The sequence below is a fragment of the Abramis brama genome, assembly GCF_963993115.1.
Source record: "Abramis brama genome assembly, chromosome: 4".
NCBI lineage: Eukaryota > Metazoa > Chordata > Actinopteri > Cypriniformes > Leuciscidae > Abramis > Abramis brama.
This window is the reverse complement of record NC_139966.1, coordinates 27,949,276-27,968,130: the sequence shown is the minus strand read 5'-3', so window position 1 is coordinate 27,968,130 and position 18,855 is coordinate 27,949,276. Positions and strand designations below refer to the sequence as shown.

The following is an 18,855-nucleotide window of genomic DNA, read 5'->3' as shown; positions in this document are numbered from 1 at the left end:
ATGCTTGTTGTTGTCATCTGTTGACGTTGTACAAGCAGAATGTGGCGGTTGGTCGGTGTGGTATTAGTCCCGCCCCTCCTCCACTGTGATTGGACAGTTGGGAAAAAAGTGACAGTGATGAGCGTTTTACCCAAAGTTGAAAATTATTCAACTCTCGATGATGCACAATTCTTCTCTCACACTCAGTGCTTCAGCGTGAAAAAACACCCAGCGCCTCGCTACGCTCATGGCGTTTTAAAAACGCGCATTGAAAACAATTAAAAAAAAACACTTTGGTGGACACACGGCCTAAGCGTAAAAGATTACTATGGAGTGTGGGTGTCACCCGATATTGTCAAAACAAAATTTCACAGGATCCTCTTTTTTTGTGATATCAACCTGTGATTTGGAAAACGACCTGGTTAGACTTTTGGTCTTCTTGCAAGAAAAGCACAGATACACACTGTAAATCATCATGACTCACAAACACACACTGATCTTACCGTCTATATGAGGATTCATTACACACATTTATTCTGACGTGTTATTTCACTGACAGAAGTTCAGCTGTAGTATTGATGTAATTGTTATACAATACAGAGACACGAAGAGTGAAGATCCAAGCGCACCTTTATTTGACAGTAGTCTAGAATCAGTCAATACAGCAGGCAAAGGGTCAAAACACATATAAACCACCCGAAAACAAACACAAAGCAGGTACCACAGGAAAACAGGGAAATGCAGGAAACTGAGGGTCCAGAAATGCAGTGGTAACATATAAATTTTTTTTTTTAAACCTAGCAATAAATGACAGGGTGAAGTCAATTTGTGATGATGAAACAGGGCAGAGGATTATGGGTAGTGTAGTCCATGACAGAGTAACAATAGTCAGTGATGGAGAGCCCACTGGTGGACAAACAGCACTTCAGCTGATGACTGGGACAGTAATGAAGAGAACATAAGAGACTCTATAACAGAAGTCAACGACCTATGGCACAATCGCTGGCACGTGACGTGAGAGAAAGTGAGAGAGGTGTATGTATTTCATTCAGATAAAGTTCCTCGTACCTGCATACAGATCTACATCTTGAGGTAAACATGCGAGAGTGTGTTATAACAGCTCCTGGTACACAGATATAACACCGCTATTACAGTAGTTTCTGCGCTACGCATCGCGGAGAGAAGTTGAGCATCTCGTCAGCGACGTGAAAACTGAAAAGCAAATGAAACTGAAAGTTCGGCGTCACACATGCTGAAGCTCAACACACAGTCGTCTTCATTAAAAGTAGTGACACTAAATTATCTTTCCAGTGCTGATGCCGCATCTATGATCTTGAAATTGTCTTATTATAAATAAAATCAAGCTCATATCTTGCTTTCTTTAACGTGAACTCAGTGAGGTAAAGTTATGTGTAAATGAAGTTTTAATGGATAGCGATCCAGTCAGAGTAACTCAGAAACTTAGAAATGGCCACTTCATGACAACAAAGTTGCCAACCACTTCTCTATAACATCTCACTGTTACTGATTTATCATGCAGCTCAAAGCATTATGGGTAGAATCTCTCTACAGTCTGTTCTCATTCATCAACACAGTTTCACTGATGATCCAGGATAAACATAAAACCCAGGATAGAGTGTGTGAGTGAATGTGGTCTGGACTGTGTGGATGAGGCTCATTGTGTCAGAGACGCTGTAGAAGGACAGAGTTCCTGCACTGTGATCCACATACACTCCTATTCTCCTGTTGATGGGCTTTACAGGGAGTTTAGTCTCTATATTATTGTGTCTGAATGAGTAACTGGAGGAATAGCAGGACAAACTCCAGGACTGATCATTAGATCCAAACCCACACTCAATACCCGATCCCTTCCTGCTGATGCTCTTATATGACACTGATATATACACACCACTAAACAAACCACCACTCCACTCAATCTCCCAGTAACAGCGTCCACACACACTCTCTCTACACAACACCTGATACACATCAAATCTGTCTGGATGATCAGGATACGGCTGCTCTGTGTAAGTGTTAGTAATCACTCTGTTCCTCTCAGACAGACTGAGGCGTTTATTCACTGTGTTCAGATCCAGAGTGAGCTGATGGGAATCTGATGGAGAGAAAACACATCAGAATCAGGAATTATGAATCTGTCTGATCTTTTATTATAGCTGAACTCTTCATGTTCAATATATCAGCAGTGTCTCAGTAGTCAAGTCACCTTTATTTATTTAGCGCTTTGATCAATACAGATTGTTTCAAAGCAGTTTTACAGTGATAACAGGAAAATAATGCAACAAAGTTTGTTTCGGCTGTACAGCAGATCTAGAAGAAAATAGTGTCATTGTCCAGCTTAAGTAAGTTCAGTGTTGATTCATTTCTGTTGTAAAAAAGTTATTAATTTAGTTAATTTATCTATACAGCCGCTCTGGAGAAAGCAGTGATGTCATCGTCCAGCTCAGTTCTCATATAATGGTGTCAATGCAGGAAGAGCAATAATATGGTTTACTAGTTTACCAGATATCCTGTGCAAATCATCATTTACATCAGTGTATCATTTACTGTATATTAGTGGTTATTATTCTGTGTTTATTATAATTATGCCTAATATATACACCATTCAAATATCTGGGCTCAGTATGATTTTTTTGTAATAATTTGATTACAAGGTTTTTAAGTATTCTAGGCCTATTGTTGGTGATTTTCAGTGCTGTAGCCTTTGGGGATCTTGAGCTTTCTTTATATTTCTATCCGTTTCCTCAAAGGTTAAAGAGATTTGTTACAAAATCCTGTTTAGGATAAATCCGTAGAGATTTCAGTTTGTTCTTACTTTCCTGAAGCTTTTTTACTACTGTGATTTTACCTCTAAATCTTGGATGAATGTTTTTAATTGGCTTTCAGTGAAAAATAATTATAGTTATTCATTAGTTTTAGAAGACATCCTGTTTTTGAAGAATATGTTGAATCCCCTGATTTACATCTTTGTTAAAGTCACGAGTCAATTTGCTTTTGCTTCCAGCGCCCCTCGATGTTCTCTCCGTTGAGAAACACTAATTTACATGATCAACTATAAAACTCTTCTGTCATGTTTTCTTTCTACAGGAAGAACATGAAGACACTCAGTGAGTTTTTCTGCTTGTTTTCTAAGTGACTTACATTGTAGGAAGTCGTTCCTGGTTCTGGGAACAATGTTGGTGAAAGTGACTGTGGAAATCAACAGACATGAAGAGTGTGATTATCATGTCGAGAGAAAATAACTTTGGCATCCGTTCCTAAGACATTTCTAATATGATCTTCTACATGATATGAGATGATGGAGGATCATTTCTGAGAGCTGATGAATCTCCAGGACTTTACCTCTGTCAGAGATCTTCTTCAGCTCCTCTTTGCAGAAATCCTCCAGTTTGTCTCTCAGCTGAAGGACAGATTCTCTCACGCCATCAAAAGAGGAGAGAGAACTGAAGGGATTGTCATTTACGTCTGTAGATTCAGGAGGAGCTGAGAGAGACTGGAAACTCTACAGAAAACAGGAATCAAAGCTCATCACCTCCACACTTCATCAATAACCTGCACTACTGTCAGATTTATGTGGTTCTTGTTGATCTTTAGTAGTGAAACTGGTGCCATCAGGTTCATGGATTTCACATTGTTATAATAAAGCTTTTAAATATTAATGAAGTTTTGAGCTGTTTCTGTCTGGAAACTCAATATATCTTTCAGAAAAAAAAGTTTCCTAAGGGATTTCCAGAGCTGAACTGAATTTGTAAGTGTGTCTCTTTCAAAAGAAGAAGATCAGATGAGAGTCTGACTGATGATGATATAATAACCGAACACACAGATCAACACTTCGGTCGACGGCTCATTCTGCTCTCATGAAATGTTCCTCTGTGAGTCTCTTGCTCAAGTCCACTATGACCCTGTTCTTCTAGATCTCTGTTACCTGCAGGAAATGGATGTGATCCTGTGTGTGTGAAAGCTGCTCCAGCTCAGCGTCTCTCCTCCTCAGATCATTGATCTCCTGCTCCAGTCGCTCCAGTCGTCCTTCAGCTCGACTCACTGCAGTCTTTTCCTGATCTCTGATCCGCTGTGTCGCCTCAGAGCGGCTTCTCTCAATGGAGCGGATGAGCTCAGTGAAGATCCTCTCACTGTCCTCCACTGCTGTCTGTGCAGAGCGCTGTTAGGACACACATCACAATCACACAGTGGCTTCAGTGAGTCCTGACTGAGACGTCTCAAACTTCTCTTCTTCTCCAGACTCACCTTATGAGACGCCACAGCCTCTCTCAGCTGCTGAAGATCTTTCTCTCTCTGCTGGATCCTCTGCTGGAACGACCTCTGAGTCTCCTTCAGCTGGTGCTAAAGGACAAACCAATGACAGGAGAAACATCAAATTAATCATCAACTAAACAGATATGAATCCAGTATCAGTGAAGTGGTGAGATTGAGGGGTTAAAGATTAAGATTATAGGTTCATTCATAAGTGCCAGCATTATTTCATCAATGCCTAGTTTTATATGGATAGTTCACCTAGAAATATAAATTATTTCATTGTTTACTCATCCTCATGTCTTTCCAAACTTTCTGAAGACAGTCTCTGTTTCTGAAGCTCAAATCAAATATAGTGATGCATCAATAACCTCAAATCTCACTGGCTCATGCATGTGACATCATGACTAATCATGCCACCATATTTGATTTTTCTATCACTCCAGAAGACTCTGGCTCCAAATTTTTATGCCCTTCACTCACTAACTTCCCTCTGTCTTGTTCACTCAGTCATTGCTTACGTTGCACGAGTGCCCACTACTGGTTTAAATAGAACGCACTTGATCACTTAATTCACTATTGAGCTGGTGTCACGGTTCATGGATTCATTGACTCATTCTCTGTGTGTGTGTGTGTGTGTGTGTGTGTGTGTGTGTGCTTGTGTTGATTTTGGCTGATCAGCTCATTAGCGCTGTAACTCGTCATTCTCGGCTGTCCCGTCTCTGTTCCTTGAACTTCTCTTAGTTTCTCTACTGGTTCTCGGTTCCTGGTTTCCTGATCATTCCTGCAGTGATCTTCTACAGAAGATCTGGTGTTAGCCCACAATAAACAGTTGACCATTCGCTACTGAATCTGCCTCTACTTCCTGACAGCTGGTTTATTATTAGTTGTTTTATGCACCGTTCTATATGCATAACAAAAATATCAATAGTTACAAGTGTTATAATAATTAATATATTATACACTATTTATGTGATTAATTCTCAAAATAATTAATATATCATACACTTCAGTTCAGCATGATCTGCTGTGACGTCACAATCAAGTTGAATTGTGGGATATAGAGCTGCTTGAAGTACATCAGAGCAGAGATGGGGGACTCGAGTCACATGACTTGACTCGAGTCAGACTCGAGTCGCAAATTTAAGGACTTGAGACTTGCTTGACTAAATTAAGAAAATAACTCGACTTGACTTTGACTTGAGATCCAATGACTCGAGACTTGACTTGAACTGTATGACTCGAGAATGACTTGATATACATTTTTATATAAATCATCGCAACATCAGTTGATGAACAAAATGAAAGCAACGGAACCATTGACGCCAGCCATTAGATTCTGCGCGATTGCGTGACGCTGCACAAGCCCAGAAAAAAACATACATCGCGGTGAGCGCGCTAAGTACAAAAACATCTCCCAGCATCGTTTCTTTTTGGATATAAACACTAAAATTGACCATATTCATACAAGAAGATTTGCTGTACGCATAATAACAGGCAAGGGATATCGGACGACCATCACAACCTTGAACAGTCGAACTTCATTCACCACATCTAAAAGTAAGCTATGGCTTGTTTAACCTGTTTGTTATAGTTAATTTGACTATATACACAATTATGTTTTCAAATGTAGCTTAATGTTGTCAATATTCAAATGATAATTAATGATGGTATATGTTTTGTATAACATTTGCCACATTTCTTTCAAATCATGCTTTAAAGCCAAATATGTTGTTCTTTCTAATGACGAAAAACAACATAGAAAACTGTTAATGTTTTGTCGTGTTTCATGTTTCTCTTAAAGCAGGGACAGATGTTATCAGGGGGTTGGGGGCAAAATGCCAGCAGAATTAATATAAAAATTGCCCTAGTATGAGTTATTTTTATAATTATAACATATAGTATTAAAAAATATTTCCACAATATTGGCGCGGTTGCAAATGTGATAGCCTAATGATTTTATAAAACAGTAAACAAAGAGTGAATATTGTGATGTGACATTTTAGACATAATATTCCAAATATTCTCTGTTTTTGCTCTATTTCTCCAATGACAATAGTTCCAAACAAGCCACAGAAAGAGTTATGCGTATCTGAACAAATTCGTTGTTTTTTTTGTAATGCAGTGACCTAGTTGCTTAGTTCCAGAACGAATCTGCCATTTTGAACAAATCAGTTGAATGAATGCTTCTATGACTCGTACATTAAGACGGTGATTTGGCGCCACCTATTGGCGGATTTAACGTCATAATTAAAAATATATAATTTATTATTTTTTAGCATCTAATTTTTTCTATATTAATTATAAATCATTACTCTCATAACATTATTTATGGTGTTGTAATTGCAGTTTAAATGCATAGTTAGAAAAATAAATGGTTAGAACATAGTTAGAAAAAAATGCCCCGGAAATCAATTTAAGGGGTCAAATATTGGCTCTTAATGGGAAAGTTAATGTCTGCAGGTGGTATTCCAATGCAGGTGCATTACAACAATAAAGTCACTCATCACTCAAAGATGGCGGCGGTGTGAATGTGACGGCAGACAGCTCTTTCCGGCTCACTCCACTTTAAACTTTATCCACTAATTGCACTCGATCATTATACCCAAGAGTCAAGGTACATGTGATTGAACAAACTTTATTACCAAAATGCCCAAACCATCGAAAAAACTGTGCAAGGATCACGACGCTTCCGAAGCTTGCAGTGCTCTAAATCAGGCTAGTAACTGTGCTATTTTTAGTACTGATAGTGCTAATGCTAGTCCCGAATCAACCTCAGTCTCCATGACTGAGGCTCTGTTAAAAAGTATCTCAGCGGCGGTCGCAGATGAGGGACAGCGCATCTTAACGTCTGTAAATGAAACAATCGGGAAGCTTGAGATCAAGATGGACAATTTGGTAAAGCGCATTGATGACGCGGTAGCCACCTCAGTGGCACTTGTTGCTCGCCAAGCTGAGGTTGAAATACGCGTCTCTCACTTGGAGGATGACATAGTTCCGATAATAAAGCGACTGGATGCCCTGGAAAAAACAAATAAGGAGTTAAAAGATAAAGTTACGGATCTAGAATGTCGACAGAGACGGAAAAATATCAGGCTGCTCAACTTAAAGGAGTCAATGGAAGGGAATGACCCGAATGGGTTTTTCGAGGGGTTTATTCCCGAACTACTACATCTACCTGTTCCGTCTGTACCCATTGACCGGGCCCATCGGGGCTTCGGAACACCTGGAGATGGTCGTCCGCGCCCAGTTATCGTGAAACTTCAGCGCTCTAGAGACGTCTCAGTGATTTTGGAGGCTGTCAAACGCCTCGGGAATCTTCAGCATGAGGGACGTCCTTTGCGGATTGTCCGGGACATCCCACCTGATGTCCGGGCTGCGAGACGAGCCTTCAACTCGGTATGTGCGGAGCTTATCAAAAAGAACATACGCTTCAGGATGGCTTATCCAGCTATCTTGTCCTTCAAGGTAAATGGCATATTTAAGACATTTAAAGACCCAAATGAGGCTGAGGCCTTTCTTTCAGTCGTTCCGTGATGATCGGTGATGAGTGCTTATTGTCCCGTATGTTTGAACTAACGTTATCGAAATCTAATTATACATGTGGCATATGGGACTCTCATTTTGTTTTTTGGTCTGTTTATTTTATTTTTATTTTTTCCTTTTTATGTTTGTTACCGTATGGAGGGCTGGAAATAGACAAGTTTTGAGTAACTTTATATTTGTTTATGGTTTGCCTAATGTTATGTTTATTTTTTTATTATTTAAACTCACTGGGTGCTTTAATTATTAATAACAGTAGGATCCAGGGTCCCAAATACAGAATGCATACCAAAAACCTAAATAAAATGTTAATAAATTTATGGGAATAATTGACATCAATTGCGGTGATGACTTCGAGAAATTTGAATGTTACCTTCGTACCTCTATAAATATAACCTGTGACTACTATAGCCCTGAAGATTTAAAACAGAATGATGATTTTTCATTCTCTTGAATGCATCTAAATATTAGAAGTCTCAAAAAACATCATGATGAGCTGGTTTCATTACTTGCAAGCACAGGCAATAGTTTTGATATTATAGCTTGTAGTGAAACTTGGGTGAATGAACAAACATTTTTAGACATTTACAAATTAGAGGGCTACTCATTATACTTCAAAAATAGACTTCACAAAATTGGAGGAGGGGTGTGTCTATATGTACGATCAAATTACTTAGTCAAGGAGCTAAACGAGATGACTATAGATGATGATTGCTCTGATTCATTATTCCTTGAATTAAAAACAGCAAATGGGACAAGTTTCATCATTGGAGTAATATACCGACCACCTGACTCTGATTATGGAACATTTAAGGATCGCTTTGAAAATCTTTTACTTGACATAAATCAGATGAAAAAGAAGAGTATCATCATGGGTGATTTTAATATTGATATATCAAAAGGAGACAAAATAGGAACTGATTTTCTAAATACCCTCTATTCCTCATGTTTCTACCCAACTATTGATAAATATACACGGATTACAGAGAAAAGCAAGTCAGTTATTGACAATATAATAACAAATGTACTGAGTACGGGGAGTAAATCAGGTGTTGTATACTCTGATATCTCAGATCATTACCCAATTATATTTTTTACAAAATGGATCCAAAGAGCAGCTGATCCATGTATAAGGAGAAAAATTAAAATTCTTAATAACAAAACCCTTACAAAGCTAACTCAACATCTCCTAACTAAAAACTGGGATGAATTTTATAGCACTACTGATCCCAATAAGGCATATAACAACTTAATCTATGAAATAACTAAATCAATTAATGAAACTGTCCCAGAACGGACAATAAAACAAAATGGTAAAAAAAACCTATGGATTACAAAAGGAATTCTGAAGTCTATTCAAAAGAAAAATAAACTTTACAAACAATATCAGAAAAATCCAAATAGCATAAATGAGGCCACATACAAAATATATACAAATAAATTAACTAGTTTAATACGAGCAAGTAAACAAAACTTTTACACTGACCGATTTAAAAAAGCTTCTGGGGATCAAAAAAAATCATGGAGTGTGTTAAATGAGATACTAGGCTGGAATACGAAGTCGTCAGTTACCCCAGACATCGCAGAGCAGACCAAAGTAAATAATATGACAAAGAGCGTTGAGCTTCCAGATAAGTTCAATAGTTTCTTTGCATCTATTGGTAAAAATTTGTCTCAACAAATAAATCCTTCAGGGGCTGAAAATTATAGTTTCTTTTTTAAAATTAGTTATCCCAGCTCATGCTTTTTTAAACCTACCTGTGAAGTGGAAGTAACCAACATCATAAATAAAATGAAATGTTCCTATACAGCCGGTGCTGACGGAATCTGCAGTAAGATTCTCAAAGCCATAGTAGATGTGATTGCTGAACCACTTGCCTATATAATAAATAAATCTCTACAGTATGGTATTGTACCAAAACTGACTAAAGTGGCAAAAATAATACCAATATATAAGTCTGGGGATAAAAATGATGTTCAAAATTACCGACCCATATCGATCTTACCAACCTTGTCTAAAGTTCTTGAAAGAGTGGTCTGTTCAAGATTGATGGAATATCTGGTAAAACACAATATTTTGGTACCTTCACAATATGGCTTTCGGAAACACAGTAGTACATATATGGCCATTTTAGATCTGGTTGAAAAAATTAATTATGCTTTTGAAAGAGGAAAATCTAGTATTGGAGTATTTCTTGATCTCTCAAAGGCTTTTGACACAATCGATCATAAAATTTTACTTCGAAAGTTATGTCATTATGGTATCAGGGGCATAGCACTTCATTGGTTCAAGGACTATGTTTATGGTAGACAACAATATGTGAACATAAATGGGTCAAACTCAGGAATTACAAATATAGACTTTGGGGTCCCTCAGGGATCAATCTTGGGCCCTCTTTTGTTTCTTGTCTATATTAATGATTTTGTGAATTGTTCAAACGACATTCATAAAATACTTTTTGCTGATGACACAAGTTTGTTTGTTTCACATAAATGCATGGATCAGCTTGAAAAGCATTTAAATGAACAACTATCTAAAGTCAACTTTTTGGTTTAAATGTAACAAATTATCCTTGAATATTACCAAAACCTGCTATATTGTCTTCAGTGCAAATAGAAATATGCAATGACCGTAATATAAATATAGCCATAGATGGCAGATCAATCAATAAAGTTGATTACATTAAATTCCTGGGAATCCACATTGACAAATCCTTGAATTTTAGGAAACATATTGATGAGTTGACAAAAAAATTATCTAAACTAGTGGGTCTATTTTTTAAATTAAGACATGTGCTTCCACTAGAAGCATTGTTATCATTATATAGATCACTGTTTGAGCCTCATTTGTGCTACTGTAATACTATCTGGAATAATACATACCCTACCTATACAAAAAAAAAATACTTATATTACAAAAAAAAGCCATAAGAGCGATTTCTTGGTCCAAGCAAATTTCTCCTACAAGTCCTCTCTTCCACAGATATGGTCTCCTTAAACTTCCTGAATATAATTTTTATCAAAATGCATGTGTTATGTATCAGGTTGTTCACAGGTTAAATACTCACTTATGTGAACTCATTCCATTATATCCATCCTTTCACCAACAAAACACAAGGAATAAATTGCTTCTAAAAGGAAAATACAGGAATTTAAAATGAACTCGTTTTAGCATAGGTTTTAGAGGACCACAAATATGGAATGAGTTGGAAAACAACATAAAACAATGTACTACATTTTCTATATTTAAAAGAAATTTAAAGCACTGTCTACTGGGGAGTTATGCGTCTGATGGTCTCGAGGTTTGACATTCATAAGGTCTAAACTTTCTACCTGTATATGAGGGAGGTGATGTGTAGCTATGTATTGTTTATGATTATATTGAAATAATTGTATTGCATTGTATTTGCTGAATTGAAGGATTTATGAACCATGGTTTGAGAGATGGGATTTTTGTTTTGGGCATGCAAACAGGGTTCTCTCCTTGTATATGAATTAGAGGGAGGTTACGAGTATACATATACTTTATCATTGTATTGAAATTGTTATTGAAGGTTCTATGGACTGTGACTGAGAGATGGGATCTTACTTTTGGCGTGCGTTAACACAGTGTTGTGTTAGGTCATGCTGTATGTCGGGTGGTGGTGTCTAGGATCCCTGTTCTATAAGCTTGTAGCTTCAGAGGGAGTCCTTTTTTCACAATGTATTATTGTTATTGGCAGATTGCTTTTCAGTTTGTATGTAAAATTGTGAAAATAAAAAATAAATCAAATCAATCAAATCAAATTCCATAAAAAATACATAAGCAAAGTTAAACATATGACATTTACTATGAAACCAATATTATTAATGCATCACACTTGTGAATTTACCTTCAAATATTTTATCTTCAAAACATTTTGTATCATTTTTATTATAATAATAATAATTCCAAATTTTGATAATCATAAATGCATGCTAATAAATATGAATATTACGATATAAATGTATAAGAAAGGTAATCATTTTTGAGGGAAAAATAAATAAGTTTGAGGCCAATATACACTACTTTTTTCTGTTTGGTATTGTAACTTGACTTCGACTTGACTTGACTTGACCCTTAGCAGGACTCGACTTGACTTGCTTAAAGTGAACCACTGACTTGACTTGGTTTGTGTGTACTGCGACTTAGCTTGAGACTTGATGGTAGGGACTTGAGACTTACTTGTGACTTGAACATGTGTGACTTACTCCCACCTCTGCATCAGAGTAGACTCACTCCCTCTGTCAAAATCGAGGGGTCGAGGGTTTGTCCATATAAACTTCCCTCGTCCACTTTACAAAGTGTAACGCACTTCAAAATGGCGACAGGGATTCCCAGAGGAGGAAGTTAAGGAGTGTGTATCTAAAAGTGGAGTGTAACGCAGCCTAGTTTACCCCCCTTGGAGTTGTTATGGATTTCTTTAATGCTACCTTAATGTCCTTTTTGAAGACTGAAACTTTTGGACTCTATTGACTTTCAATATATGGACAGATGAGACATTCCTTAAAATACCTTATTTTGTCTTCGTCAGAAAAAAGAGAGTCATACCAATTTGAAATAACTTGAATGAGAATTGAACTTGAAAACGATAAATGTTCATTTTGTTGGGTGAACTGCTGGTTTAACTATCATGCTTTTTTCCATGTTCATCTTTCTTTAGTGTATAATGTTGCTGTTTGAGCATGAAAACGTCCCTACAGAGGGAGTTATTCTCTATATATCAGTGTCACTGTTTCTGAACTCCCTGAAACATTATAGTCTTGAATTTTCTTCCGGGAACAAACTGTCACAATATTTCTCAATAAATAAATGAATGCCCAAGGCTTACGCTAAGTAAAGGAGTGAATCCTGGTTGAGTCGTGTTAGTTGTGTGTTGAATGAGCCTGTAAATGATCATAATGGGATCTCTGTAAGTTCATACCTGTTTCTCTGTCCTCTGTGCTGCCGCTGATACAGTGTCGTGGTTTTTATGTTCATCCATCACACACAGCACACATATACACTTCTGATCAGTGCGGCAGAAAACCTCAAGGATCTTGTCGTGTTTCTGGCAGATCATCTCCTGCAGTCGTCCAGTGGCATCAGTCAGATTGTGTCTCTTTCCTTTAAACCAACTCTCATGTTGTTCAAGGTGATTCTGACAGTAAGAGTTCAGACACACCAGACAGGACTTGACGGCTTTGTGTTTTCTTCCAGTACAGACGTCACACTGCACATCTCCAGCTCCAGCGTAACAGTCAGCAGCAAGTTTAGTCTTCTTCAGTTTCTCCACCATTTCAGTCAGAATGGTGTTTTTAGCTAAAGCAGGTCTTGGCCTGAAGGTCTGTCTGCACTGAGGACAGCTGTAGACTCTCTTCTCATCCTCCTGATCCCAGCAGTCTGTAATACAGATCTTACAGTAACTGTGTCCACAGTGGATAGTCACAGGATCCTTCAGGAGATCCAGACACACTGAACACATGAAGTCATTCTGATCTACTGAAATTCTGGCTTCTGCCATTTTACAGCATGAATACAGAGACACAAACACACAACAGCTCAGCTACACTTCAGTTTCACTTTCTCTGAACTCATGTGATTCCTGTTTCCTGGTTCTGTGTTTGAGTGTCGTGTGCAAAACAGGCGTGTCTGTAAATCAGTGTGACAAGTCGTGATGTTAAGAACAGTCACTGGTATCAAAAAGTGTTTATTAACAGTCTTTTGTCATATATATATATATATATATATATATATATATATATATATATATATATATATACATACATACAATATATATATACAATTACAGATAGTTCTCAACCAGAATAATACCGCTGCCTTTTCTGTGGCTACAACATTAGGGACGTGTATTTTCTGCCGTTTACCGCTGAGTGGCGCTATAATCACAGACTTTGAAAAGTTCGAAAGTGAACAGTTCATTCTCAACCAGCAGATACATTCAAGAGAAACCATTGTAGTAAAATGAGTTCATAATCACAGTACTGAAATTACTTTATAATTAGCATAATTTGAATTTAAGGAACGTAAACATGAACACTATGAGCCCTTAGTTTTTTCTACAGTAGGGTGTTAATGTTTAACAGTTGCGCAATTATGTAGCTATTCAATAAGAAGCAAGCATGATTGTAACCATTTAAATAACAACCAAACTTCTGCTAATGATCAGTTAATATCCCAGTTATGTGCTCTATGAAATAATGGTTCTTATATGGCTCTTTGTCTGGGTAAAAAAGTTCCATGACAACTCTATAAAATGTTACATGTAAAACATGTAGGTAAATTTGTATGCATTATTTAATTGTTTGTATCATGAGCTATTAAATGTAGAGACAAATTTTTCTTTTTTCTTTTCAATGTAATCCTAGGCATAATTTTCGGGTGAACATGTGCGCAACACCTTTGGAAACCTTTTGAGGCACTGATCTACCTAAAACAAAGTAAACATCTCCAGTTGACTAGCAAATTATTATTTTTATTGGTTGGTGTTAAGAGGCGATATGGCCCTGGATGTGTTTTTGAAATCATGAAAAGTGTTCATTGCTCCTGTTATCAGTATAAATGGCTCATCTTCACATAGTCGAGCGCTTCACAGACGGGTGAAATCACAAAACCAAATCCACACTAACAATGAAGCATGCTTTGATAGGCTTGAGAGCTCAGTTGTGAGCGGGATAGAGAGGAAAAAAGTAAATATAGTGTGCTTCGTCTCAGGAGCTGACTTGAGTTAGCTTAAAGTGAGGGAGGGTGCATTGTTTGCATTTGAATGTTGTGTAACGTTTTAAAACACTTAAAATGACACACAGTAACACTAAAACAACAACTGAGAAACATATTTTTCTGATCATAAACACTGACTAGTTCTAAAAAAACTATATATTAGGGAAATAGAACATTTTTACTTCAAGCATTTGGATAAAAAAAGTAACCCAGCATGGAAAAACATACAGACAAAACAAAATTAATACCTGTGTCCTCTGATGATACACTGGGGTCTTATGAAGCGAAACGATTTGTCTGTGCAAGGTAATCTAATGTTGTAAACTGATCCATTTTAAATGGATTTCTGTAACAATGAGATTTGTGCTTTATGAAGCTTGAAAATAATGATTGCCTTGATAAAATGGATGAAAAAAAATTAGATATTAAAATATCTACAGCGGGGAAAATAAGTATTGAACACGTCATCATTTTTCTCAGTAAATATATTTCCAAAGGTGCTATTGACATGAAATTTTCAGCAGATGTTGGTAACAACCCAAGTAAGCCATACATACAAAGGCACAAACTAAACAAAATAAGTTCAGAAATTAAGTTATGTGTAATGTGAAATGACACAGGGAAAAAGTATTGAACACATGAAGAAAGGGAGGCGCAAAAAGGCATGGAAAGCCAAGACAACTGCTGAAAACTTACAGTAATTAAAAAGCAATCCAGCCCCCTGTCAGTGGAAATTAATAACAGCTGGTTCAGTCCCAAATGATGGCCTACAAAAAGGTCTCATTGCCAAGGTGTCACACAAGACACATCTCATGATGGGTAAAAGCAAAGAGCTGTCTCAAGACCTTCGCAACCTAATTGTTGCAAAACATAATGATGGCATTGGTTATAGGCGCCATTCTAAGCTTCTGAATGGTCCAGTGAGCACTTTTGGGGCCATAATACGGAAGTGGAAAGACAATAATTTCACCATAAATTTGCCTCGACCAGTGCTCCTCGCAAGATTTCTGATAGAGGAGTGAAAAGAATAATCAGAAGAAATAATCAGAACGGGGGGGGGTTAGTTATTTATCTCCAGCCCACACTCCAGTACAGTAGGTGGCGGAAATGCACCATTAATGTTGGATGCCAACCGCCGTTAAACATCAACAAAGAAGAAGAAGAAGGGTCTAAACCAGCACTATAGGAACTATCCGTGACGTTAGTGTACGCTGATTGACCGAACGCACGCGAAACACCAGCACCCGCCATTTTTAAAACAGCTAGAATGTAAACACACAGATTATAGCCTATATATTTACTCCAGAAACTGTACAAACATGGAAAACAGTGATAGATGGGTCTCTAAACCTTTATGCTGAAGAGAAAATCCAACGCAACTTTGAAGGGACCAAGCCAAACATGATTATGTTTATCTGCCCAGCTAGCAACACTGGACATCAACCACACGGCATAGGCTAATAACCTTTTTTTCATATACTGTCTACTTTCTATAACAGTTCTATCTAACAACATATTAAACAGTACTGTTAGACAGATCGCTAACTAATAAACACAGAGAATGCGAGCATTGTTTGCTCTGGCGTTCTCAGCGCTTTCAAAATAAAAGTCACCGTGATTGCGTCACTCCCTTACCCCTCCTACCAGTTCCTACGGCCACTTGGCCAGCAAAACCGAGTTTGGGGGAGAGTAGTTCTTACAACTGTTTAGAAGTGGACAGTTCCTATAACTAAGTTCCTGTAACTACTTGGTCGGAAAGCGGCTATTGTTTGCATGTATCTGCGCTGTATAGTCTCATGACAAAAACATTAGAAAAAATCCCTTGGCAACCAGCCAACGCGACCGAGCATCACTACTTGTGACGTCACGACCCGAGTCGCCCATATATAATGCTGTGGAACTCTGCTCAGGTTGTGCACAGTTCATCTGTGGAGAACAAAATTGCTCAAATTGTGTTATATCTCTAGATCTGTGTTATATCTCTTGATTTGTAAAATTGTATTCAATCTCTGCTATTAAAAGTGCAGTCGACTTGTGATAAAAGTTTGTGACAGAACTAGGGCTGGACGATTTGGCCAAAATTTATATCACAATATATTTTTTAGTTTCGGTCGATACAATATAATTCCGATATCGATATGAACAATATAAAAGCCTCAGGAAAAACTGCCAAGAACGTCCACAATGAATGTTTATACCTACAAACTTCTGAAAAATTTATTTACCAAGTCTCTGAAACCTCCTCCTATAAAACTATATAATATTTTAGAAATAAAAATAAATAAATAGAAATAAAAATGGTACAAATAAATTAGGCCTATTGTTAATATTTTATTTGTATTTAGCCTTCATACAAACAAGAAATGTGAAATCACCGTCAAATAAACATAAGACTCAACTTATTAATATTAATATATTTAACTTTAAACTATAGGCTAACATAGGTTGATTATATTATTCTTATAGATCGAAAAAAGTGCTTCAGCCAGGAAAAAGTTGAGAGTTGCTGAAAAAAAAAAGGAAGAAGTGAGCAACAACAAAAACACATGTTGCTGAGTGACATTTTGAGTGTTGATGACACCCTGAAATTCATTTTGATTGATGTATCTGAATGTAGTGTTTAGATGAACGCTAAACAAGTGATCGGGTTGATGTGCGCGTTTATGTCACAATTAAGCTTCAAATCGGAATTGATTTTTTGAGTTTCCAGCTGTGTGCACATAATAACTATTCTCCTACATTAATTCTTTATTTGTTTTAAACAGCAGACTTAATATTTATCCGTTTCAAATTGCCAAATTTGAAAGTTGAGACTTTGTTTCATATTAAAAGTAACCTTGTCTGTCAGCACACTGTCAGTGTCCTCTCTGCTCTGCGAGGTATATTTAACTGCGTGAGAACATGTGTGGCGTGAGAGTGGCGTAGCTTGTCGGATAAAGCAACAGTAACTAAAGGGGGCGGGTCTTTGCGAACGGTGGAGACAATGAACATATGAACCGTTGTGCCGTTCTGCTTATATTTATCACGCAGTAAAAATGAAAACGTAAACGTAGCCAACGTTCTGTGTTTGCTGGGTCTACAAGCTCACTGTCTGCTTGGCCTGCTGTCTTAAGTTCTCGGATGATGCTGAATTGAAACCTGCAGCCTTTGGAGTCAAAAAAGCAAAAAGAGCTGAGGTGAATATGTGCCCAGAATAGCCATCAGCAGAAACTGAGGAGAGTCTGGAGGCCATGCAGAAAGCTCTGCTCTTAGATGTAATTTTTTTTAAAATGATCCAGCATAAACAAGTGCATTAGCCTACATGGTGACGGTGCGTGCACACTGGCATAAAGTGAGCGTGTTCAGTTCAGTTCTCATGCATGAACGTAAAGCTCAGTGTCCATAGGAATTAATTGAAAATGCTCGCTTCACACCATGGTGCACGCATCATGCTAGCGCCGGTTAATGCAAATGTATTTGGAGGTTATGTGCCATCATTGTATGTTCCGGGAAAAATTAAATTGTATGGTCTGTGTCGGTCACAGTGTCTTTTAATTTCTGTTTTTGATCCGGCAATTATTTATTTTAAAATTTAGCAAGTGTTTAGGGCAGTGGTTCTCAATTCCAGTCCTCGTGACCCACTGCTCTGCACATTTTGTATGTCTCCCTTATTTAACACACCTGAACCAGATCATCAGCTCATTAGGAGAGACTCCATGAACTGAACTGAGTGTGTCAGATAAGAGAGACATACAAAATGTGCAGAGCAGTGGGTCACGAGGACTGGAATTGAGAACCACTGGTTTAGGGTGTAACGGAAGTTAATTTAAAACAGTCAGGAACAGTCTCAGTCAAAAGACAATTGTTTATGATATTCACTAAGTCTGGGCAATTAGTGTCAAAAATGTTGTTTAACAAATCTTGAAGGCAAAAACATCATATGGAGAAAAGGTTGGTTTTCATTTTAGGGGGATTTCTCTACATGTCTGTAATAACAAACTAAATTAGTCATATATTCAATAAGCCAATATTCATATTACTCAGTATTGAATTAAATGGTCTTAAGTAGCCTAAAATTGATTAGCTACAGTTGTCTAAAAAGCAAAACGTTATACTGTATAGGCATAATCTCACACTTTATTTTTTACTTTTTCATTAGAGATTCTTAATATTTTCAACACATCATTGGACAACATTATGTATTTCACAAATAATTAAAGTCTGAATTATTCTGACATCATTTTAATTATTTGTTTATTGTATGTTAATTTCTATCCACTTTTGTGATTTTAGACAGCATGGGACTTCTAAATGGGACTTTTATTTTGGCGATATGACGTCATAAG

General features: G+C 37.2%; 1 protein-coding gene across 1 annotated transcript; it reads right to left on the bottom strand.

Moving 5' to 3' along the window:
* Nucleotides 1-591: 591 nt before the first annotated feature.
* LOC311080552 (tripartite motif-containing protein 16-like) lies at nt 592-13,428 on the bottom strand. The gene is made up of 6 exons (XM_084110544.1): nt 12,735-13,428; nt 4,243-4,338; nt 3,923-4,156; nt 3,340-3,499; nt 3,139-3,186; nt 592-2,092 (listed from the first exon to the last, which is right to left on the bottom strand). Exons 1-6 carry the CDS (start codon nt 13,311-13,313, stop codon nt 1,566-1,568), a joined length of 1,644 nt encoding a protein of 547 aa, XP_083966670.1. The 5' UTR covers nt 13,314-13,428; the 3' UTR covers nt 592-1,565.
* Nucleotides 13,429-18,855: the final 5,427 nt, after the last annotated feature.